The sequence below is a fragment of the Xyrauchen texanus genome, chromosome 6 (genome assembly GCF_025860055.1).
Source record: "Xyrauchen texanus isolate HMW12.3.18 chromosome 6, RBS_HiC_50CHRs, whole genome shotgun sequence".
Lineage (NCBI taxonomy): Eukaryota > Metazoa > Chordata > Actinopteri > Cypriniformes > Catostomidae > Xyrauchen > Xyrauchen texanus.
This window is the reverse complement of record NC_068281.1, coordinates 1911812-1937756: the sequence shown is the minus strand read 5'-3', so window position 1 is coordinate 1937756 and position 25945 is coordinate 1911812. Positions and strand designations below refer to the sequence as shown.

Below are 25945 nucleotides of genomic sequence, written 5' to 3'. Positions count from 1 at the left end.
GATGGATGGATGGATGGATGGATGGATGGATGGATGGATGGATGGATGGATGGATGGATGGATGGATGGATGGATGGATGGATGGATGGATGGATGGATGGATGGATGGATGGATGGATGGATGGATGGATGGATGGATGGATTCTTACCAACACGCTAGCTGCTACTAAAAATCCACCATGCACGCACTCGCACAGAATATATCACATGAGGCAACGCTGTATGAATTAAGATCTCATCTCACCTATATTAGACTCGCCAATCCTCCTGCGGGTGATATAGGGGTAGAACTGAGAAGCAGCTTTCATGGATGGAGGGGAAAGACCATCAGAACCAGAGATGCCAATTTCACTTGACAAAAGCTGCGGCTGAAATAAGAAAATGATGACTTGAGTGGAGCACAGAAGCAGCAGCAAATAAAGATTTAATGTCAGTATAAACATTACCTGTGTGCCAAACTGGTAGCCTCTTTCAGATTTACCTGTAACAAACACACAACACTTATGATTTTCCATGACTGTGGGAATGCTGAATATAGTGCGGACTGAAACAAAAACACATTTTTGTGAAAAGCCTCTTACAACGTAAACAACCAAAATGAGAATTTGACTAAAAGATTTTATTTGCTATATCAGTTAACTGGCTGTAATAACTAAGACACTAGTCATTTATTATTACAATAAACTTATTAGTGCATTAAATATGAAAGAATTAGATTGTGATTTATATATATATATATATAGGCTGATAATGCTCGTTTGAAGGTCGCTGGACTCCATCTGTCTGCGTCCGCTCGACTGGCTAAAGGATGTGACACGCCAAGCTGATGGTCGGCCAATGTCGAGCCGTTCGTTGAGTGTCGGTCGGCCTAGTTTTTGTGTTGTGTTCCGCACCATTGGCACTAGTTGGACCCCCGTCGGTGGCTTTTCGGCCGATTGAGCATGTTGAATTGGCATCGGAGCACGTCGGTGAGAACGATCAGTCTGATTGGCTGTTCAGCTAACCGAACCAGAGTGTAAGAAGAAAAACGGAAGTGACGAACTGTGACACGTTCACCCATTCATACACCAATGGCGGTAGAGCTGCCATGTAAGGCGCTAGCCTGACATTGGGAGCAACTTGGGGTTCAGTGTCTTGCCCAAGGATACTTCGGCATGTGGATTCGTGTGGGCCGGGATTCGAACCACCCATCCTGCGATTAGTGGCCGACCCGCTCTACCACCTGAGCCACAGCCGCCCAATATAGGACTATATGAATGACAAATACAGACTACTGCCACCTGCTGGTATGGAGAGATATTTCCTCTCACGCAAGCGCAGAACGTACGTGCTAGTTGGCCGTTGGGTGTTGTCTTTGCGGTGTGTTCAAGAGCAACTTTTTGGTCCAGATGCAGGCAACATGAGGCGACAACACAGTCGCCGCTAGTTCTTTGATGACGGTTTGGTGTGTCTGGGCCTTAAAGTGTTTATGGTTTAAGACTGAGCACAAACAAAAAATGGTCCCATTATAAACACCTAAGTGGTAATTAAGTAGCCCCATCCTGCTCTTTCTGGGGTGGGGGTTTGAGGGCCACCCTGCTTTAAACCCCCACGAGAGGCCGGGCCCCTGAGGATTAACCCTCCCCCTTAACATCCCATGTGGAGCTTCGTTGACAGAAATCCTGTGCAGCTCCTGTGCGATTCCATTAAGTTGCGTCTGCTTAATAATTACAAGTAAATAAAAGGACAAAATGCACAAGAGCCTTTATGTGAATGTTGTGCTGCTTTAACTTACCGTCAATTCCTACGTTGTACATGCCATCATGCTCACTGTAATGAGTGCTGTCTCCATATACCTAAACATACAAACAACATTACACAAGATCATAAAACAAAATTTAAAGTGGTTAAGTGCTGAAAAAAAAAAAAAAAATATTCCAACGAAAAGTTAGGTTGAAAAAGTGAAATGCTCCAAAACATTAAAATGTATTTTAGAAAATATGGGGTTTATTCTTGGAATTTATATGATAAAATGTATATTATAATACAAGCGGGTATGTGTGTGTACTGACCCGTGTGTAGGACGGACTGTTTGGTTCTCCTGGAGCCCAAGGGCCTGACCCGCTTCTCTCATCTAGTCCTGAAACACAAACAAACATAATTAATTACACTTCTGTTACACAATTTTTGTTAGTGGGTTCAAAGCGCTTTACACTGTTGACTCATTCACCCATTCACACTACCACTCCTTGAGTTCACGAGTTCGAACACCAGGGTGTGCGGAGTGACTCCAGCCAGGTCTCCTTAGCAACCAAATTGGCCCGGTGGCTAGGGAGGGTACAGTCACATGGGGTAAACTCCTCGTGGTCACTATAATGTGGTTCTTTTATTACCTTTCATCCCAGGACCCAGTGTTGCTGCTTCGGCAGGGTAACGACTTTGAATGTGTGTGAATAAATTCGCTTTATTCCTTCTTAGGGCTGGGTCGTGAGATTGAATCCAAGGTGTGCCGAGTGACTCTAGCCAGGTCTCCTTAGCAACCAAATTGGCCCGGTTGCTAGGGAGGGTAGAGTCACATGGGGTAACCTCCTCGTGGTGGTGATTAGTGGTTCTCTCAATGGGGCGTGTGGTAAGTTGTGTGTGGATCGTGGAGAGTAGCATGAGCCTCCATATGCTGTGAGTCTCCGTGGTGTCATGCACAGCGAGCCATATGATGTGGTCGCTCTCGGTGCATGGCAAGTTATGGCGTGAAGCCTCCACGTGCACCACATCTCAACTGTAACACGCTCAACAAGCCACGTTATAAGATGCGTGGATTGAGGGTCTCAGACGTGGAGGCAACTGAGATTTGTCCTCCAAGTCGCACAACAAAATTTGTTCTTAATGCATATATTTTTACTTAATTTCCAATCAAAATGGATCATTTAAGATAAGGTATATTTTACTTGAGGAGCTACTCTGCTTAAGATTTGTTAAATTGTTTCAGAGAAAGCATCTTGAAGAGGCATTTCTGGTCTAACTGTTAAACAAGTGAAAATATTTCAAGTGCCATTGACAAAATATGCTTGTATTCAAGATCCAAGCAAGTATTAACATCCTCAGGCCAAAGCATTCTTCTATTGTCTGCGTTGCTGATCGCTCCGTGCAAAAGGCTATACTCTGAAAAGCAACACGGTTGATCGGAAACACAGAAAAACAAAGTGTACCCAAGCCTTTATGCAGTGTTGACTCTCAGGTTAATGCATCTTTTCAGTTCATTTAAAAGATACATTCATTCTCAATTTAATGTTAGTAAGCACATTGAATACATCCTCTTAAAGCTGAAGTATATATTCTCAGGTCGAGTCTGAAGTCAATTAAAATGTGACCCGAGTCCCCATATCTGGAATCATCCATCATATTGATTATCAATCATAACATTAAAACATTTATCTTGTACAAGATAAAATGTCACGATAATAACACTCATAAGACTAAAGATACTGAGATTAATTGAACTTGCTAGTTATCATAAGCAAACTAAAGCTGGGCGGTCAAGCATTTGTAAATTATTTTTATTATTTTAAAGATGTACATCTTCTCTAAATTACCAGTTGACATGCGAGTTGACACTTGAGGTGAGCAATGCAAACCTGTCTTATATTCACATCAATGTTTGCGCTACAACTCAAAGCACACTGGACTGGAAAGATGCCGAATTTTAAAGATTGATGGTGCAGAAATTTCCCGAACCCCCCCAAACGCTCACAAACATCTCTGGAGAGAAGAGCCGCAGTTGTGTGCTCATTTGCATAATTGTGCATATTAATGAGAACTCTGTTTATGAATATTCACATTTTTTTGTTTTGTTGTCTAATTAAAAGGGGGGAAGGGGGGGCGCTCATGACAGCACCGGCAGAAGAGCGGAGCATAAGTGGAGCGGACGAGTGAATTACGACTCTAGAGCCATTGCCGCGACAAATGTTGGCGAGATGGGGGGTGGTCACTGGCTTATGTCAGCAAATTCAATAAACAGACAAGGCACAATAACAACACACACCACTGACGGAGCCTCATTTAAGCTCTACAGTCGCTCTGCTACACAGTGAGGTTCGAAAGTTCACAACAAGCAGCTTATTCATCCAAACCAAGTGTGCCGCACAAGCCCTCAGAAGTGAAGCCAAAACGTCTCGATCGCCCCCCGGTGGCTGGTCCTAGTATAGGTCATAAGCCCCGCCTCCCCATGTTATTCAACGGGACGTGAGACCAACTAAACAATTAAATTACACTTCACATATCTTTTTTCCAAGGATAGTTTCTGTCATTTACTGTCGTTTCTATCACGTTGATGTCATTTCAAGTGTTTGTTTTCAAAATAAGTTTGTTTTTAGTTATTTGATGCTATAAAAACGGTGCTGTGACATCATGATTGACAGCTGTGATTGACAGGTTCTCTGAGCGAAGTAGACACTGAAGCACCAACAGACTTTTTTTCGGGATCTTCGGAGGACTGAGGAGATTGGAGCTTTAAATTTAATATCTAAATTTCTATAATTAATTATTTCACACCGTCATAAGTCAAAAGTCAAAAGTGCAGGGGCGTGTGCTTGCGATTGATTCAGCGAGAGTGAGGGCGGGGCCTTGATTTCGCGGCTTTACTTCCTGCTCACTACTGCGCAGGTCTGGTCCCGAAATCGCAACTGCGCAGACTCAAGTCCCAAGACATCAGCGCCATATCGGGACACTGGCGGCTTCAGTTCTCACCAATGGAAAAGAGCGAAGGGGCGTCGTCCATCTTTTTTTACGGTCTATGATCCAAACCATCAACAATACCTGGAATTCCTGTAGTCAAATCAACATGGAGGTTCTGTTACAAAATCTAGTGAGCTGCCTACATATATAGCATTTAAAGGCAACATTATGGTGCTCTCTAAAGGCCAAAGTGCACTTTGGTTCTCCGCATGAATCTCAATTTGCCATCAGCACAGTACGCCAGCCATAGACTGCTAATAAACAGTCGAAGCGCTTATGCGTAGAACGAGTCTTTTCAGCCTCGCGGTCAAAAGAGAATACTTTGAAAGTTGTCTCGTTAAGGTTGAAACGTTAGACGCACACAGTACATACACAGAAATATCAAGAATGCACTTCGGCAATCTAGGAATGGTGGTGTCAGGAGAAATGTCAATTGCAAATATACAAAAGTATCAATAATGAAAGTGAAATCTAATTACTTAACCATTTGATACAATGTACTCATTATGTGCATACATGTTGATGCATTGAAATTACATTTAAAGTACTTGCATTTAATTACATTTGTAGTTACACTGTTGTAGTTACACAACTCTAACCCTACCCTTACTCCTAAACTAGGGCTGGGCGATACAACTATATCGATATATATCACGATAAAGAAAATGTATGATGAGCTTTTGAGGGATTTACGATATTTACTGCGTGTCGCTAAAACACAAGCAGTTCGGCTTTCTCAGGCTGCGTTTCCACTGGGGCGGACTAAATCCGCTCACAGCGCTAGGGGAGAGCGCTCACAGCGCTAGGGGAGAGCTACCGCTGCCAATGCTATGATCCACCTTGCGAGCGTGACGCTCGGCTTTCATAGGACTGAATTGAAAACGCTCTCAGCTTCGCTCACAACGCGCCAGTGGTAACGTAGGGTCAGACTGGATGAACTTGCTAATGCTAGCTTCCTTGCTAACGATTAGGCTATGTCAGACATCGGATTGATTCCATCCGCACCGCAAGACTTCATGACAACGGTTGCATCCGCTCATCGTCTCTAGTGAAGAGCGTGACAGAACAACAGTGATGTGGACGACAGCTCTGATCTTTCTGCGCTGTAATCTTGAATATTGTTCTCTAGCACCAAACATGCATCATTTCTGTCCTGTCCCGCTCCGCACGCGAGGCCTCTTTTCCCTGCATGTGTGTAGACATGAAGCGCCGCATGAGTTAACGTGGTTTCAAAGCACCTTTTAGATCATAACATTTTTTTTTTATTAATTAGATGTCTGTAATGGATAAGGAAAGACTAAAATTACTAGTTGGACGACTAGTCTCTCACTTTAATGAAAATATACAAATGTTTTCTAAATGTTCTCTCAGGACACCCCTGAATTTTACAGAACATGTAGTTACACATTAAATACATAGTATTTAATGTGTAACTACAATACATACAATACATAGTATTGTATGTATTTAAATGTAGTACACAGTAGTTAAGGCTACCTAATATAAAGTGTGACCAAAACAATCTTTGGATTAACACGCACTTAATGAATTGTTAAAGGGACAGTACACCCAAAAATGGAAATTCCCTCATCATTCCCTCCCCCTCATGATATCCCAGATGAGCATGACTTTCTTTCGTCAGCAGAACAAATTTGAAGTAAAACAGTAAAATATCCCAGCTCAGTAGGTCCTTAAAATGCAAGTGGATGGTGAGCCGACCTTTGAAGTTCCAAAAATCAGACAGTCAGTTTAAATGTCATCCATACGACTCCAACGGTTAAATCAATGACTTTTAAAGGGACGCAGATAGAAAGCCGCTTTTATACTATTAATCATCACTTCCTGTCAGCCGTTGCATGCACATGTGACATAACCGCGTTGGCATGAGCACTGACACACGTGCGACACACCCGGCAGAGCAGCTCGGTTTACTAAATGGAAGGAACGCTGTACAGAAGCTTCACTGGTTTTGGTTTAGATCTGCATTTGTATGTTTGTCGCCAAGGCGTGCTGAGTGACTCCAGCCAGGTCTCCTTAGCAACCAAATTGGCCCGGTTGCTAGGGAGGGTAGAGTCACACGGGGTAACCTCCTCGGTGGCGATTAGTGGTTCCCGCTCTCGGTGGGGCACGTGGCGAGTTGTGCGCGAATGCGCTACGTCTCCACGGTAACGCGCTCAACAAGTCACGTGATTAGATGCGGGATTGACGGTCTCAGACAGTCAATACAGAGAGGAGGTGCAGCGGCTGACGAACTGGTGTAGAGCCAACAACCTGTCCCTGAATGTCGACAAAACAAAAGAGATGGTTGTTGACTTTAGGAGAGCACAAGGTGAACACACTCCGCTGAATATCGATGGCTCCTCTGTGGAGATCGTCAAGAGCACCAAATTCCTTGGTGTTCACTTGGCGGAGAACCTCACCTGGTCCCTCAACACCAGCTCTATCACCAAGAAAGCCCAGCAGCGTCTCTACTTTCTTCGAAGGCTGAGGAAAGCACATCTCCCAACCCCCATCCTCACTACATTCTATAGAGGGACTATTGAGATCATCCTGAGCAGCTGCATCACTGCCTGGTTTGGGACTTGCACCGTTTCGGACCGCAAAGCCCTGCAGAGGATAGTGAGGACAGCTGAGAAGATCATTGGGGTCTCTCTTCCCTCCATCAAAGACATTTACAAAAAACACTGTATCCGCAAAGCAACCAGCATTGTGGACGACCCCACACACCCCTCACACAAACTCTTTACCCTCCTCCCGTCTGGCAAGAGGTACCGAAGCATTCGGGCCCTCACGGCCAGACTGTGTAACAGCTTCTTCCCCCAAGCCATCAGGCTCCTCAATACTCAGAGACTGGTTTGACACACACACACGTGTCCTGAGTTGCACTTTAATAACTGTCACTTATAACTGTCTGCTACCTCAATAACTGCTATGTGCATAGAACACTATCTCATAGTATGTTATGTTTACATTTTTAGAAACTGTCATCTTTTTGCACTACTGAGTACTGGTCGGCGCTGCACTGTCTATTGTCCTGTTCATTGTCAGTAATTTGTTGTACTGTCCTGTACTTTTTGCACATGTTTGCACGTGCACTTTATATAGGTAGTTTATATAGGTATTTTATTTCGTTGTGTAGTCTCATGTGGTCCTATGTTGGTCCTTTGTTGTTTTTATGTAGCACCATGGTCCTGGAGGAACGTTGTCTCGTTTTGCTGTGTACTGTACTAACTGTATATGGTTGAAACGACAATAAAAACCACTTGACTTGACTTGACTTGACTTGACTTGAGACGCGGAGGCAACTGAGATTCATCGTCCGCCACACGGATTGAGGCGAGTCACTACGCCGCCACGAGGACTTGGAGCGCATTGGGAATTGGGCGTTCCGAATTGGGGAGAAAATCCAAAAGCGATAGTTTTACTTCAGAAGACTTTAATTTAACCACTGGAATCATATGGATGATTTTTGGAGCTTAAAAAAAAACACCATTTTCATTTTAAGGACCTACTGAGCTGAGATATTTGACTATTTTTCTTCAAATGTGTTCTGCTGAAGAAAGAACGTCATGCACAACTGGGATATCATGCGGGCGAGAAGAATTATTATATTTGGGTGAACTATCCCATTATTAAGAAGTCCAGGAATGTGTATTAAAGGAGAAGTTGAAAATAAAATATGGCATATACGTCAGTAACATCAAACCTCATTGGTTCTGTCGTATCTCCTGGCCAAACATAAAGACAATGAGGTTTGACGTTATGGACGAAAATGTTACGTTTTAGTCAATTCAAGTGATCGTATGCCTTCATCTTGGAAAATAGTGCACAAGTCATATCAATTACATTTGTGCCGCCTCTACTGTGGTCTTAACTCTTTCCCCGCCAAACACAGAATTTTCCGGGTGTCCGTGTTTTAGGTGCTATACGGTAAGGAAGACCCCTGCGCATGTTTTGAAAGAGTACGCAACTCTTTGATCAAAGAAACAGACTGCGATCGTCTCAAACATGAAGAAGTGGAGTATCAAGAAGCTCAAAATATCAGACATAAACATGCCTTTTTATCAGCTTTTTGTCTGAAATGTTGTTTTTTTTGACAAAACCGACCTCTGTTCAAGTCGCAATAAAAAAAGAACAAATGAAGATTAAATAAAATTGTTTTTTTTGCCTAAAAGCAGAGGCCCAGATCTTTATTTTGATATATAGCATATTCATATATCCATGGAAGAAAATATTCTGCAGGCCATTAAAGTTTAGCGAAAATTGTCCAAAACCCTGGCGGTGGCTGGCAACTTTTTTTTAAAAAACGCTGGCGGGGAAAGAGTTAAGGGGAGGGGGGGGCTTTTGATGTATGGCGAAAAAAACTTTACATTTCTGTACTGTGGAAGAAAGTTATACAGATTTAGCACAACTTGAGTAAATGCCAGAATTTATATTTTAGTGTGAACTGCGTCTTTAAGACAAGCTTGACTTCATGCCGACTCTGAAAATGTTTCAGGTATAAGAGAAGTGAGACTGATATTTACAGAAACAGAAAGACAGAGATGAAAGACAGCTATTACTGTGAAATACTGCGTGAGAAACAACAGGAGGGTGATGGCATATCAGCGCAGTATGAATAAAACCCTCAAAAATAGATGCGATCCATATTCATAAGCACTGAATATTCACTCCATTTTACAGATCTGGTGATTAGTGGGTGAGAAGTGAGAAAAAAAAAGCCATTTTCCTTCTCCAGACCAACATAAAAACCTCTAACATTAAAACGAAGCAACTGCAGCTATGAGACATTCCCCTATGCACCTGAATAAACAAAACTTTGCTCTGCGGGTGCAATAAAAAGCGTCTGCTGTGTGTTTGAACGTCTAATGATTACAGCTGATCCATCCGACCTCCTCCGTAGAGGCCAGAGACCTTGTGCTCTCCAAATCACAACCACGCTTTATGTACACCACGTTTCACAAGCAGGGACGGTTGGGCAATATACACGACCAGTCAAAAGGTTGGACACACCAACTCATTCCTCATTATTACTAATATAGTGAGCTTTAAAAAAATAAAATAAAAACCTGAAAAACTTTAAAAGTTTTTAACGAAAACATTTAACATGCCAAATAATAATAAGAAAAATTTTTTTTGAACCAAATGGAAAGAATTGATTCATAGACGTGAATAAAAATGGCAACAATTTTGGAATGTGTGAACGCAATTTTGGAACGCAATTAAAATACCGTCCTCTTAACGCTCTTACGTTCTACTCGTGAGCTTGGACAGTGCAATTAATCGAAAACGTTTTAGATTTTTGAGGGGATTTTCTTCCCTTTTCTCCCCAATTTGGAACGGCCAATTCCCAATGACCTCAAAGTCCTCGTGGTGGCGTAGGGACTCGATCCGTGTGGTGGAGGACGAATCTCAGTTGCCTCCACGTCTGAGACCGCCAATCCGCGCATCTTACCACGTGGCTTGACCTAGAGCGTGTGGCGCCGTCACAACTCTCTGCGGTATCCACGCACAACTCATCACATGCCACACCGAGCCAGAGCCACATTATAGCGACCACGAGGAGGTTACCCCACGTGACTCTACCCTCCGTAGCAACCGGGCCAATTTGGTTACCCAATGTGACTACCCTACCTAGCAACCGGGCCAATTTGGTTACCCAATGTGACTACCCTACCTAGCAACCGGGCCAATTTGGTTACCCAATGTGACTACCCTCCCTAGCAACCGGGCCAGTTTGGTTACCCAATGTGACTACCCTCCCTAGCAACCGGGAAAATTTGGTTACCCCATGTGACTCTACCCTCCCTAGCAACCGGGCAAATTTGGTTACCCAATGTGACTACCCTCCCTACCAACCTGGCCAATTTGGTTACCCAATGTGACTACCCTCCCTAGCAACCGGGAAAATTTGGTTACCCCATGTGACTCTACCCTCCCTAGCAACCGGGCCAATTTGGTTACCCCATGTGACTACCCTCCCTAGCAACCAGGCCAATATGGCTACCCCATGTGACTCTACCCTCCCTAGCAACCGGGCCAATATGGATACCCCATGTGACTCTACCCTCCCTAGCAACCGGGCCAATATGGATACCCCATGTGACTCTACCCTCCCTAGCAACTGGGCCAATTTGGTTGCTTAGGAGACCAGGCTGGAGTCACTCAGCCACCCTGGATTCAAATTCACGACTCCAGGTGTGATAGTCAGCGTCAATACTTGCAAAACATTGTTGTGTTACTCAATTTCTGTGTCTAATTAATGCAAAATTTGAATGTCACTATTGTATTTCATGCAAAATAGTTGTTTACATTATTCTGTAAACAATATTAATGGAAATGGTTGCAAATGCAAAATCAAGGGAAATTCTAGGCAATTACAATTTTTTTTCCTGATTTCTTCTACTTTTGTTTATTTTTCAAACTAAATTGTTTTAGATCTTCAAACGAGATTTAAAATTAAACAAAAAGGCAACCTGAGTCACACAACATACAGTTTTCAAATAAAACTTTTCACTGAAGCAAAACAGTTATCCAACACCTGTATCACCCATGTGAAAAACTAACTGCCCCCTTAAACGTAACAGCTGGTTGTGCCACCTTTAGCAGCAGCAGCTGCATCAAACGCTTCTGATAACTGGAGATCAGTCGTTCACAACGCTGTGGGGGAATTCTGACCCACTCTTCTTTCCAGAACTGCTTTAGTTCAGACACATGGGAGAGTTTGAGCATGAACTGCCCGTTTAAGGTCCTGCCACAGCATCTCAATCGGGTTCAATCAGGACTTTGACTAGGCCACTCCAAAACTTTCATTTAGCTTCTTTTGAGTCATTCAGAGGTGGACTTACTCCTGTGCTTTGGATCATTAGTTGTGCTTGAGCTTCAACTCAGGGACTGATGACGGGACGTTCTCCTTTAGGATTTTCAGGTAGAGCAGAACTCATGTTTCCATCAATTATTGCAAAACATCCCCACATCATCACACGACCACCAGCATGCATATGATGCTCTTTTTGTGGAATTCTGTGTTTGATTTATGCCAGATGTAACGGGACGCCTGTCTTCCAAACAGTTCAACTTCCGACTCGTCAGTCCACAGAACATTCTCCCAAAAGATTTGAGGATCATCAGGGTGTGTTTCGGCAAAGGTTAGACGAGTCTTAACGTTCTTCAGTGGATTTCTCCTCGCCACTCTTCCATGGATGGCATTTTTGCCCGGTGTATTTCTGATAGTGGGGTCATGAACAGTGACCTTTAGTGATGCGAGAGACGCCTGCAGTTCCTCGGATGTCGTCCTTGGCTTTGTGACTTCCTGGATGAATCGTTGCTGTGCTCTGGGAGGAATTATGGAAGGACGGCCACTTCTGGGATGGTTCCCTACTGTGTCAAGTGTTCTCCATTTGGAGACAATGTTTCACTGGGGTTCTTTGGAGTCCCAGAGCCTTTGAAATAGCTTTTAACCCTTCCCAGACTGATGCATGTCAATCAACTTTTTCCTAATTTCTGTAATTTCTTTTGACCTTGGCATAGTGTGCGACTGGGTGAGACCTTTTAGTCAACTTCATGCTGCTGTAGGGTTGTGCCGATGGACGAGATCATCGTCCATCGTGATGGCTGACCAACATCACGATGTAGAGCCACCATCGTGATGCCACGCCCCCTTATGCGAGTCTTGCTAGTGTGACTCACTAATCCTAGTCTCTTCTATAGTTAACCTAAAAACTTTGCAGGGATTGCTCTGTAAATTAAATTGAGAATATAACTAATGCATATATGCTATTTTAAATACTGTAGTATATGCCGGAGACGTGACGTGTTAGTCTGTGAAAATACCGTGTCAGGCAGGCTACACAAATATTGATCTTGACATTGTTAGCTTCTTGTCATTTTTTTTACATGTCTTACACTGTACATTTAGATTAAAATATTTTATGTTGTAGGCTACAAGAAAATAGCCTTTATTAATGAATTATTAGTAGTTGTAGTGTCTCAGAAAATCTTGCTCATTGTCACATAGCTCTTGTATACACTGAAGCGGCAGTTTAAGATAAACCCAGACCAGCTGAACGTCAAATAACTTTTGTCTGGTTAATACTTTTAAAGAAAAATTTCCTTGGCCATAAATCCATAATGTCAAATCAAATGAAAGAAACAAGGTGAATATGAATAACACACATTTATTAAAACATAGAAGAACAACAAATAAAGAACTAGAAAACGGAACAACACTCAGACCGAAACTCGGCATTAACATTTCACTTATAATTAGCAGCACAATTAACTTCAGCACAGGCTACAAAATAAATTATGTTATTGAAATATTGTAAAGTGGTCATATGAACTACACAAATGAACGTTTAAAAAATAATATGCAAAATCGAATAGCTCCGCAACGGATGGCGAAAAATGCGTAAAGAAGTCTAATATCTTTCACCATAGACCATGTTTAAAATGTTTCTGGCCAGAAATACCAACATATTCACTTTATCTGGTTTTAATAAGCTGCGGATTGGAGTAACTACACTACCCGCTGTGCTGAAGACCCGCTCTGATGGAGTACTGGTAGCACACAGATATTTCCGTGCTAATCTTGCCATGAACGGAAACCTTTTGTCGTTCGTTTTCCACCAAGTCAGCGGGTCCTCTTCCCCATCAATGGCCATTTCCTGCAGGTACATGGTCATTTCTGCCACGACCTTTTGCTCATCAGTGAGTAAAATAACTGAAATTATAGTTTTTAAGTGGAAAATAGTATTTATGTAAAGATATATATTAAAATAAATAGTGCACAACACTTCTTAAGTGAAAGCTAAAAAAAAAAATGCTTCCCGTGTGCGTGCAACCTACTGATAAAAGCCAGCGAGTCATTAGTTGGGTTGGTAAAATAACGAAATTATAATTTTTCATATAATTTTTGAAAATTATATGAAATTATATACCCCCCCCCCGACGATATCATCGTCCATCGCGATGTTTTACTGTCAACATCGTCAACTGCCAATTTAGGGGACATCGCCCAACCCTATGCTGCTGTAAAAGTTATATTTAAGTGTTGATGTGATTGAACCGGGTTGACAGTAATCGGGTCTGGGTGTGTCTAGTCCAGCGGAACCCCATTATGAATGCAGCTTCATAGATTTGGGGATTTAGTTACTAAGGGGGCAAATACTTTTTCATACAGGCGCAGTTGGTATTGGATAACTTTTTTGCTTCAATAAATAACATCATCATTTAAAAACTGTATTTTTTTTTATGTTACATTTTGTTTGAATAATTGAAACTATTAATTATGAGATGCACACAAATACAGAAGGAATCAGGATGGGGCAAATACTTTTTCACAGCACTGTATATCGTTCTACCTCTAAATCATGCAGCCCTATTGTGAGATATGACAAGGAGCAGGTTCAAAACGAGTCTACTTGACGAAACATTTAAATTAAAATCAACACACAATATTCAAGAATTATTTTTATTTTGTATCGTCAGCCAAACAAATCCTGATATCACCCATGCCTTGGTGCAGGCCACCACTCGTTCTCCGTTTACGAGCAGGTGAATCATGAGTCTAACGTTGTGTTGAGTCATGCTGATCTCCACGCTACCAGCTCGTACAGACGTGCTAATTATATGCCACAATAGAGGCTGTAAACAATCGTGCAAGAGTTTCCGCCTCCAGGGGACCGTGAGCGAGTCGGTGAGCTCATCAGGTGAGGTGATTCACACACAAAGACTCAAGAGCTATAATTATGACAGGAGAAACACTGGAACTGAACACGAGTCAGATGTGAGTCACGGCCTACAAGGGTCCCAGACACATAAACATATCAAAATGGCATGTCACACAGGATACTGTCCGAAACAAACATGATACAGGATCCAAAAAATAATTACTAACTTTCTGTGACTCATAAACTTTCCCATTCTTTTAATAGAGCATGCAAACCAACATGCAACATCTGTTGAAAGTGCATAATATTGGTCTTATCTTGGAGTTAAGACAGGGAGATATTTAGCATGATACATTCATGCATCCTAAATGCACACAAATAAACTATATTTTCACACAAATTAATAGAAATCATTTTTACACAATAAATATTGAAATTATGCTTGTTTATTTCACTCAGGGTTTTCAAGGAGGCCGCAAGGGTGTGCTAGGGGGTCCGCAGAACATTGAGAAAATACATTTGGCATCATTTCTGTTTAAAGGTGCGTACACACTGCCAGAGACTTTGTCGCTGCAGGACGCCAGTGGCTGGCGGTGAAGTCGCTAGTGGGCGTTCCCACTACTGGTTGCCTAGTAACGTTTATAAATGACATTCCATTGCTCTTGACAGCAAATCTCTTTTCTTGGCGCTAAAAACAAACATTTTGGAGGGAAAAGACTAAATATAAATGGAATCAGTACATGAAATGCTTTATATCAAAGATGAATTAGAAACAAGGCGTGCTCTTTGCCATAGCGACTGTTTATCTGCGGCGAAAACGCAAACGCTGGTCTGTCTGGGTCCACAAAATCATTAAATGTCGGAGTCAGCACGGCGAGTACCACCAGCTGGTGCAAGAGCTGCATATACCATATCCATATCATAGAGCACTGGAAAATTGCTAACAGCAAGAATTAGCCTTTCATCCATCTTTCCGTTACTGCAGGAGCTGAGAGAGAGAGAGAGAGAGAGAGAGAGAGAGAGAGAGAGAGAGAGGGAAGGATCACGTGAGCTCTCCCGTCTTCTCTCCTATTGGCTGTCGCTTCCGTTAGTCGCTCTTCATTTTATTTAAGTTTAACTTGTCTCAACTTTGTCGCGTCGCTGGACACGCCCACATCTAGTCGCCAACGGTCACGAAAGCTCGTGTCGCCGGAAGTCGCTGTGCTCTCATTGAAAATGAATGGGATGGAGTCGCTGTCGCGCGCGATGTCGCTGGCAGTGTGTACGCACCTTAAGTCTGGGACAAGGTTAAAGCTGTGTTCACACTGCCAGCTACTTTGTCGCTGCACGTCGCCAGTGGCTGGCGGTTAGGTCGCCAGTGGCGTGTACAGAGAGTCTAAACAGCACTGTTTCTTTACAATTAATATTATTATTAAAATATTAGGATCACATGAGCTCCAACATCTCTCATATTGGCCGTCGCTCCCGAAAGTCGCTCCTCATTTGCATAAAGTAAAACATTTCCCAACTTTGTCGAGTCGCTGGACACGCCCACATCTGGTTGCCAACGGTCACCGTCGCTCGTGTTGACGGAAGTTGGCAGCTCTCATTGAAAATCGCTGCGTGTCGCTGGCAGTGTGAACGCAGCTTAAAACTAGAGTGGTGGTGGTGTAGTGGTCTAAGCACATAACTGGTAATCAGAAGGTTGCTGGTTTGATCCCCACAGCCACCACCATTGTGTCCTTGAGTAAGGCACTTAACTCCAGGTTGCTCCGGGGGCATTGTCCCTGTAATAAGTGCTCTGTAAGTCACTTTGGATAAAAGTGTCTGCCAAATGCATAAATAAATAAATACAAAAATAAAGTCAAATCAACCCACATAAAAAGGCATTTGAAAAGTACCAAAATTGTATTATGAATGCCTGGTAAAATCGTTTCAATATTCAGTTTTAATGCGGAGTGGTGGTGGTGTAGTGGGCTAACGCACATAACTGGTAATCAGAAGGTTGCTGGTTTGATCCCCACAGTCACCACCATTGTGTCCTTGAGTAAGACACTTAACTCCAGGTTGCTCCGGGGGGATTGTCCCTGTAATAAGGGCTCTGTAAGTCACTTTGGATAAAAGCGTCTGCCAAATGCATAAATGTAAATGTAATGAGACCTTCAAATAACTAAAACAATAATAAAAAAATCTATAAAAATCAACCCCTGGGACTAGAAAGTTCCCAAAGTTGAAGAAAGACCCTATTTAGGTTTTCCACTAAATTAATGAACAGTGGAAAAACATTATGGTTCCTTTTATTGAAAAAAACACAACTAAATAAATTAAATATCCCTTTTAAGCCATTTAGCAGTAAATGCACCAATATCAAGATGTACGCCAAATACTGAATGGTTTTAGCTGTAACCCTGTAGCTGCCTGAAAACAGTTCTTTCCTATTAAAGCCCTCTTTTTGCATTTAGCTGAATTTTTAACCCCGAGTTCTGCTGTTATAAATATCCTGCTTATTCTCACTTTCAGGTACTTCGTAAATGAAACTTTGTGGCCAGTGACAATGCAATCAAAATGACTGTGATCCAAGTTAAAACACAGGGCAGCATCCTTGTGCAACGTTACATGCAATGATATCATAAGACACGATGCAAAGAAATCCCACACAAACAGGAAAAACAGACATGCAATCAAACATGGAACTATTAAATGCTCTTGACAAGTTGGGCAGGACTTTTGCTCACCATCCATTGTCATGTAAAAAGGGCAAAAAGCAAGCATGTGGTTTTAGCTTTTGTGTTAACATGATCTAACCACTGACCAGATAGATATAGGTCAGAAATCGGTCATAACTCATAAACTCTCATTCAATGCCATAGCACTGGGAGTGCCTGTACAGCATACATTGTCACCTTTTGATGAAAAACTTTTGTGCTTTTATCTGTGACTGATGTTTAGACAATGGTACCAACCGTTCCCATTTAGTGGAAAACAGCTCACCAGATCTAATTTCAAACAGAGAGCTAAAGGGATGTTCAGACGGCAACTAAAGTAGTGATAAACTGCGATATCAACCGGACTAAACCGGATATGCTATTCAAGTAGCTAGCTTTAAACATGTAAACAGTCTATACTGTACAGGAAGATTCAAACCGTTGCGCCGCCATGACACTAGTTGACCTGAAAGAGAAAACTGACCGTAGTGCAGTGGTCAAAGATGTCCGGTTATCGCATGTTATATAAAATAAAATAAGAAACATAGAGATGCAAAAACGCGTTTGGCATGAACGGCCCCTTGCATAAACGTTTTGACTTTTGAGTGAAAAGTGGGTGACATTTGAATGTCCAAAAAGACGGTGAAACGGTGTAGCGCTGGTGGTGGGTTGTTTTGTGTGTTGCTTTAATGTTTGTTGACACTGTTCACAGGGGGTGAGAGGACGACTATCATTTCCCATAAACCCCCACCATCGTCATGATGGAGCAGCGACAGCTGAGAGAGACAGAATGCAATGACAAACAGGCTTCATGTGTATCAGTGACCGTATCATCATCGGCTCTTTCTGGGTTGTTCTGTGTCGGACTCAATTGGAGCTGAAGGAACAAAAGTAACTTTAGTTTAACTGAGAGAATTTCAAAGTGCCTACCAAACTGACTGCTGGGTAACACAGGGCCTCTGCTCTTCCCATTTGACATCTGATGCGGGAACAGCTGTCCGAGAGAGCAAGAAAATTGTCAGCATTGAGGGAACACACCTTAAATTAACACTCATTGTACACCTCATACATTCAGTTCGTTAATAGGGCTGGATATCAATACAGATTTATATCGAGAACCACATTATAGTGACCACGAGGAGGTTACCCCATGTGACTAGCCTCCCTAGCAACTGGGCCAATTTGGTTGCTAAGGAGACCTGGCTGGAGTCACTCAGCACGCCCTGGATTCGAACTCACGACTCCAGGTGTGATAGTCAGCGTTAATACTCGCTGAGATACCCAGGCCCCCTGCATAACGCATTTTAAGTCAACTTATGCACATAACTGCATCCTTAGTTATAAGTTATATAAAACAATCACTGACTCCACGTGGAGTTTGTTGTGCAACATGACTCGTCTCTTTATAGAGACGAACGCTTCAAACGCGTGTTTAAAACATCCGACAGAGAAACGCCAAGTTATGTATACAATGCACGTTATCATTATCGTCACTGTACAATAAATCATTCATTTAAGACAGCCAAAAGGTGGAGAGGACGGGACATAATGGACATAAGCGGTTCAAATGGTTAGACTAATGTTGAGTCAAGGATGGAAACTGCACATTTTTCCTCATAACTCGCTGTTTTGAATAGAAAAGTCACTTATGCAATTGTATCCAAAACAAACCGGGCATGTGTGAAAAAGTATTTGCCCCCTTAGTTACTAAATACAAGGTCGAATGTAGACTTGCAACGATATCGTCATTGTCACACCGGTGCGTTTAAACAGTCTAACACCGGTGTTACCGCTGGATGAGTGGTACCATGGGGTAATTTTATTTAAGCAATAGCCTACGCAATAACGCAAGGTAGCTTGATTTAAAACTTTTGACTTAATTTTTTATTTTAACTTAAAATTCAAAAGGAAACGAACCGTTGTGAAGGGCAACATCTCTTTGGCAACGAACCAACTTCATCGGTGCATTCTTTCCATCATGTGCTACCAGTCGGGTATTTAGTTGTCCGGGCAAATACATCACTTATTGTGGGTTGTTGCGGGTTTAATTTTGGCGTTTTATTACCTTTCATCCCAGGACCCAGTTTAGCTGCTTCGGCAGGGTAATGACTTTGAATGTGTGTGAATAAATTAGTTTTGTTCCCTCTTAGGGCTGGGCGATGTGCATGAAATATGCTCATTATATTTGTATTAAAAAATTACAAATATATCACAATATGCCATTACATCGTCAACCCACCTGGTTAAGGGATCAGTGAATATTTTTGCACAAAAAAATTAAAAATGGGGGGCCTGGGTAGCTTAGCCGGTACTGAACTAACAACCACCCCTGGAGTCGTGAGATCGAATCCAAGGTGTGCCGAGTGAAGCCAGGTCTCCTTAGCAACCAAATTGGCCCAGTTGCTAGGGAGGGTAGAGTCACATGGGGTAACCTCCTCGTGGTCGCGATTAGTGGTTCTCGCTCTCAATGGGTGGTGAGTTGTGTGTGGATCGTGGAGAGTAGCATGAGCCTCCACATGCTACGAGGCTCCGGATATGGAGTGCCACAAGGGTGAGTAATTGATGACATAATTGGCATGTTTTTAAAAACAGCAGAACAGTTTCCTCAACTTACAAGAGTGAAATCCAGCAGATCGTTCAGCTCCATGTCGGTCCCTGCTGTTGCCATCCTGATCGTACGTGTTCTTTCGCTCACTTGAGATTTTTCTAAAGCTCAAACAGGTTTATGATCCTGCAGAGAGAGAGAGAGAGAGAGAGAGAGAGAGAGAGAGAGCGAGAGCGAGAGAGAGAGAGAGAGAGCATTATGGACGAGCTTACTTTTGAGATCATTTATAAACCTCAATCAAAACAAACTACAGCTGTTAAATATATCTGAAATTCCCCATTCAGAAGGATAAAAACAATAAAAAAAACGTTTTGCCCTCTGCAGTTGGTTTTCAGGGGCATATATGTAAACAATTCTGCGTCAAACAATTCGATTTACTCAATGTTTTCAATTAAATTCTCAATATAAGCAAATAGACAGGCTGTTACCTATAAATGTAAACCAACAATGTATGAATAATGTATACAACTCTGTCTGAATAATGTATAAATGTCATTACAGACACTTTTGCCTCCAGATGTACAAATTCAGGGGTATTTGTGTCACTTTCGAAGGAAGTTTTGCCCGTTCATCTCTAATAATGCCATTCAGCCTGTAAATCAAACATGATCTAAAAACATCTGTCAGAGCAACATTACACGCATGCTTTAATATTGGGTTTTCCCAGCATGTACCACATCTGAGCTCTCTCACGTGGTTAACCAGCGAGGGGGACCACCGGGCACTCTCCAGTCCAGGGGCTTCAATAATAACCACCCCACCCACAAACACACATCTAGGACAACAGGAACCAACTACTCGCACAAACAGCTACATATACTGAAACATGTGAAACATCATGGAATATCAAGCAAGCATTGATTAAAAAACACGTCATGCACGGAACATAATTATGGATATTATTAGGGCTGCAACAACTAATCAATATAAAGCGATAATGTCAATAGCTGATATTGAACTTTGGGGTTCAATATCAGCAAATGCATGTTAGTATCAGGCAATGCATGTTAGTATGACCGTGTCACATTTTGGGTGAGAAACAGACCTTTTGAACAACAAATGTTGGCATCCGTAGTGTCCCCGGCGCAACCATGAGCGCAGATCGTTCACACACTTTGAAATTTTAGTCCGTTATTCACCACAAACGATCGTATCAGAAGATCGAACCACTTGAGGCGTATGGATTAGGCTGTATATATTTATGCTGCCAGTATGTATGTTTAGGACCCCATTGACTTGCATTGTATTGACAAACACCTCATATCTTCATCAAAATATGTGAGGGATTAAATTATTTTTGGGTGAACCATTCCATTAACATTGAAGATGGCGATGCATCTAGCAAATAATGATACCGGCCTATTCAAAACATGCACCTCTGCACATTAACTACACACAATAATCACAGGACTATTTACACTAGTAGCAATAATACCATAGTATTACCATGTTTTTTGTTTTTGACAGGGTACTATGGTAATCTAATGGCTTTTTGGATATATAACTATACTTCAGTACTTCGGTACCAAGACGATACCAAAATAAAATGATGTAATGGTACCAGTGTTTCTGCAGTACTGGTAGTACCGTGCACTGGCTCGATCCGGTACCAGCGTGCAGTACCACTAAATGCTGCAATCTCCACCTAATCCCGGGTCTTCCCCGAGGACTCCTACCAGCTGGACGTGCCTGAAACACCTCCCTAGGGAGGCAGCCAGGGGGCATCCTTACTGCCCGGATTAGGCAAAACTGAATGGAATCAGACAGTAGCTAATCCGGGCAGTAGCGCCGCAATTTCGCGCTCTGTTCTCAGAAGCCCTTGGAAGGCGCGTATGCGCAAACCTAGTTGTCATGGCAACTGAATAAACAAAACCTCACCTGGTCAATAGTTACTCGTCATCAGAATAAGCTAAATGCCCTGACTATTGTAATCTATTGTGCTGTAGGTGTTTTGGGTTTAGTTTTAAAACTGAATGATATCAACATTGAACATTATTATATATTTTTTAATTAATTAGAAGATGAATTCCACGTAGTGATACACGCAGTAGTCCCAACAAGCATTTTCTTATTTTTTGTGTTTTTTTAATTGATAGATCTTATTGAGTTGGTCATTTAAAAGTAGATCATCACCCAAAAAAGTGTGGGCACCCTTGTTTTAGGGCATGCACTCTGGTGAAATCATGGTCTTTTAGACATGTACTATGGCAATACCATGTTTTAAGGACATGTTCTGGGTTGTTGGACATATATCATGGTAACATCATGCTAATCCCATAGCTTTTTGGGCATATAACAAAATAATACCATGGGTATGTAACCTGGAAATATCAAGGTCTTTTAAACATGTACCATGGCAACACCATGTTTTAAGGACATGTTCTAGGTTATTTGACATATAGCCTATACCATGGGAATACTATGATCCTACAATGGTAAATTCATGGTGTATGTACATATACAGTGGTGGCCAAAAATATTGGTACCCTTGGTAAATATGAGCAAAGGCGGTTGTGAAAAATATGTCTTTATTATTTATCCTTTTGATCTTTCATTCAAAATGTATCTTCTAATGAATATCAAACACAACTTTTATCAAAAAACAAATATATGTGTGGCATAATTATTGCCCCGCCCCCCTAGAAATTCGTAAGAGTAAAATATACTGAAGTATATTCTCATTCATATTTCAGAACACCTGGGTGACCAGGCACAAGAAATTGTTCAGCCATAACTTCCTGTTTCAGAGGGGTATAAATATGAAGTAACACACAAGCCAAATTCCCTTAATCATCCGTCACAATGGGCAAGACCAAAGAATAAAGTTATGATGTGCGGCAAAAGGTTGTTGAGCTTCACAAAATGGAAAATGGCTGTAAGGAAATAGCTTAAGCATTGAAAACACCCATTTCCACCATCAGGGCAATAATTAAGAGGTTCCAATCAACTGGAGATGTTAAGAATCGGACTGGAATGGGTCGAGTGGCCAACAATTCTCCAAAGATCACAGCTGGAGAATTGCAGGAATTAGTTGGGTCTTGGGGTCAGAAAGTCTCCACAACTACAATCAGATATAACCTACATCACAACAAGATGTTTAGGAGGGTTTCAAGAAAAAAGCCTCTACTCTCATCCAACAACAAACTCAAGCATCTTCAGTTTTACACTAATGGAGCTTCAAATGGAACCAGGTTCAATGGTCAGATAAAACAAAAATTGAGCATTTTAGCAGCAAACACCAGAGATGGGTTTGGCGCACACAGAGATGAAGTAGTACCCAATGCCCACGGTTAAATATGGTGGTGGATCTTTAATGTTGTGGGGCTGTTTTTATGCCAGAGGTCCTGGACATCTTGTCCGGATACATGGCATCATGGACTCTATCATATACCAACACCTGGCTGCTGCCAGAAAGCTTAAAATGGGGCCTGGTTGGATCTTCCAGCAGGACAATAATCCAAAACAAACATCAAAATCAACACAATGACCTGAACCCCATAGAAAACCAGTGGGGTGAACTGACGAGGAGGGTCCACCAACATGAACCTCTGAATTTAAAGGATCCGGAGAGATTCTGTATGGAGGAAAGTCTCAGATCACTTGCCATTTGTTCTCCAACCTCATTAGGCATTATAGGAGAAGCCTCAGAGCGGTTATCTTGGCAAAGGCAGGATGCACAAAGTATTGAATAAAAGGGTGCCAATAATTGTGCCACACATATATTTGACAAATAGATATATTTATAAAGCTTGTGTTGTGTTTGCAATTGTTTTACATCCATTAAGAGGATATATTTTGGTACATATTTTGAATGAAAGATCAAAAGGATAAACAATTTAAGACATTTTTTTTCCCACAACCTTCTTTGCTCATATTTACCAAGGGTGCCATGACTTTTTGAATATAATTGGTAATTGATTTTAGGGCATGAACTCTGGTAAACTCCTGGTCTTTTAGACATGTACCATGGCAATACCATGTTTAGATGGTACGTTTCAGGTTTTTGGACATATACACTGTTAATACCAAGGCTTTTAGGACACAGATCATGATAATATCATTACTTTTTTATATATAAGAAGTCATGTACCATGCTCACATCAAGGTCCATGGTAACACCGTGGCTTTTTTAACATACAATGGTAAACTAATGGCATTTGGTCATATACCACAGTAATACCTAATAATAATATATATATATATATATATATATATTTTATACACCATGGTAATTCTGGGCCAAACCCTCAACACAAAGAAACACACGAGGCTCGACATAAGGTTCAACAACTACACAAAGCATCGCAAAATACTGAATATATGGAGAAACTGAGAGGAAAAGGTGGAAATGGTGTTTCCAAAAATAAGGAAAAGTTGTAACTCTAATAAACAAACCGGCTTGCAAATGTAGAACACCCAAAACATGGGGGTCTGGGTATCTCAAAGAGTATTGACGCTGACGATCACCCCTGGAATCAAAAATTCGAATCCAGGGCGTGCTGAGTGACTCTAGCCAGATCTCCTTAGCAACCAAATTGGATCGGTTGCTAGGGAGGCTAGAGACACTTGGGGTAACCGCCTTGTGGTCGTGATTAGTGGTTCTCCCTCTCAATGGGGCGTGTGGTGAGTTGTGTGTGGATCGTGGAGAGTAGCATGAGCCTCCACATGCTGTGAGTCTCCGCGGTGTCATGCACAACGAGTCACGTGATCAGATGCGCCGATTGACGCTCTCAGAAGCGGAGGCGACTTACTGAGTAACCGCGCCACCACGAGGACATACCAAGTAATATAAGGGATAAATAAAATAAATAAAAACACTCAAAACATCCCTGTGATAAAGACCTCAACACTTCTATAACCATATGATGATTTTATTTTTAATAAGTTTTTATTATGACACTTATAAACTCCAAAAGCTCAATTTACTTGAATTAGTGCAAATATACTCGTCAAAGAGCAATTAAATGTCATATAAATTATTAAACATCAGCTAAACTCATCACAACTTTACTAAGAGGAGCAACAAAGTGGTTTTTAAACTTGACATCGTTGCCAGTATTGAACAAAGAACCTGTTTCCTCTGGACTCGAACCCCCCACACACACTCACTCTCTCTCGCTCTCACACACGAACACACACACTCGGACACAAACACTCAAGACTCACACATAAAACACACAAACACCCACTCACAAAACACCAACTAACAAAAACACACTCACACAAAAACACACACTCTCACAAACTCACTCGAGCGCGCGCGCACACACACACTCCATGCAACAAAAGTTCATTAATTACAGCAGACACGTTTGCGTCAAAAGAGTGTACGTTTGCGTGTATAAAAAGTTAATATTTACCGTATCTCGCTTCAAACATACGACATCCAGCGGGAGAGATACGCGCTTCAGTCCGTGAGGAAAAACAGAAAAGTTGGGGGACAAAATTCCCCCACCCCCGCCCCCTCCGTGATTCGGGTCCCGCAAAACAGCCGTGCAAAACGCGCCGTATATCCCTGGAAACTCGAACAGTCCGTGTTCGAAGAGTCGTTATGATGCAACTGCTCAAATATTACTCCAGTTAAAGTTCTATTCTAATCCTACTGAGCTCTACAAATGCAACATTTCATCTTCCGAGCAGACATTTTAGCACCGTCCACATTGTTCAGCCCCAACAGTGTATCCCTCCGCGCTGAGGGGAGACGTTACAGCGGTGTCCGATTTCAAACGCCCAAAAACTAGGACTGCGTTCTTTACGCTGTGGCAACTAAAATCGCCTCACTATTTAAATACTAGATGCGAAAGGCAACCGTGTCTCTAACTTTAACGTGATATAAAGAAAATTTAGTTGTTAACTGTGTCGTACTAGACCAACGTGCGGAAGCATACGACGCTCTCCAGAGCAGAAGCGCGATAGACTGAGAAACAGTGCGAGATGGAATGATAAAGCCGTGCAACTGACCAATAGGGTTCCAGGAGAGTTTGATAGACACATTCAACGTCCAATGAAATCACTCTTAAACGCTAAAGCCAAACCTCTCTTCCATGAAACACACTACCCTCGTTTTAAAGAATGGCAACAGGAAGCCATGGAATACTGTGTATTTTTTGGTTTGTTTGGTTAAAATATTACGCATGAAACGAATTTAGTGATCGAATCTTGATAGCAGTCAAAACAAGTGTTTCAAAATCAATTCGAGTCAAAGCTAATCAAGCATATTGAAAATAAAATACACTTTTTGGGACAATGTATCTAGAAATACCACGTAAATAACG

General features: G+C 41.9%; 1 protein-coding gene across 2 annotated transcripts in view; it reads right to left on the bottom strand.

Annotated features, from left to right (window-relative positions):
- The window catches only part of LOC127645777 (transcription factor E2-alpha-like), a 48072-nt gene extending 22509 nt beyond the window's left edge, over positions 1-25563 (bottom strand). For both annotated transcript variants that reach the window (XM_052129451.1, XM_052129450.1), the window contains exons 1-7: positions 25031-25563; positions 19680-19796; positions 17996-18059; positions 2052-2119; positions 1775-1835; positions 447-481; positions 245-368 (exon numbers count right to left, since the gene is read on the bottom strand). In XM_052129451.1, the coding sequence (XP_051985411.1) occupies positions 245-368; positions 447-481; positions 1775-1835; positions 2052-2119; positions 17996-18059; positions 19680-19733 (406 nt within the window). In that variant the 5' untranslated portion in view covers positions 19734-19796; positions 25031-25563. The remainder of the gene's footprint in view (positions 1-244; positions 369-446; positions 482-1774; positions 1836-2051; positions 2120-17995; positions 18060-19679; positions 19797-25030) is intronic.
- Between the last annotated feature and the right edge of the window lie 382 nt (positions 25564-25945).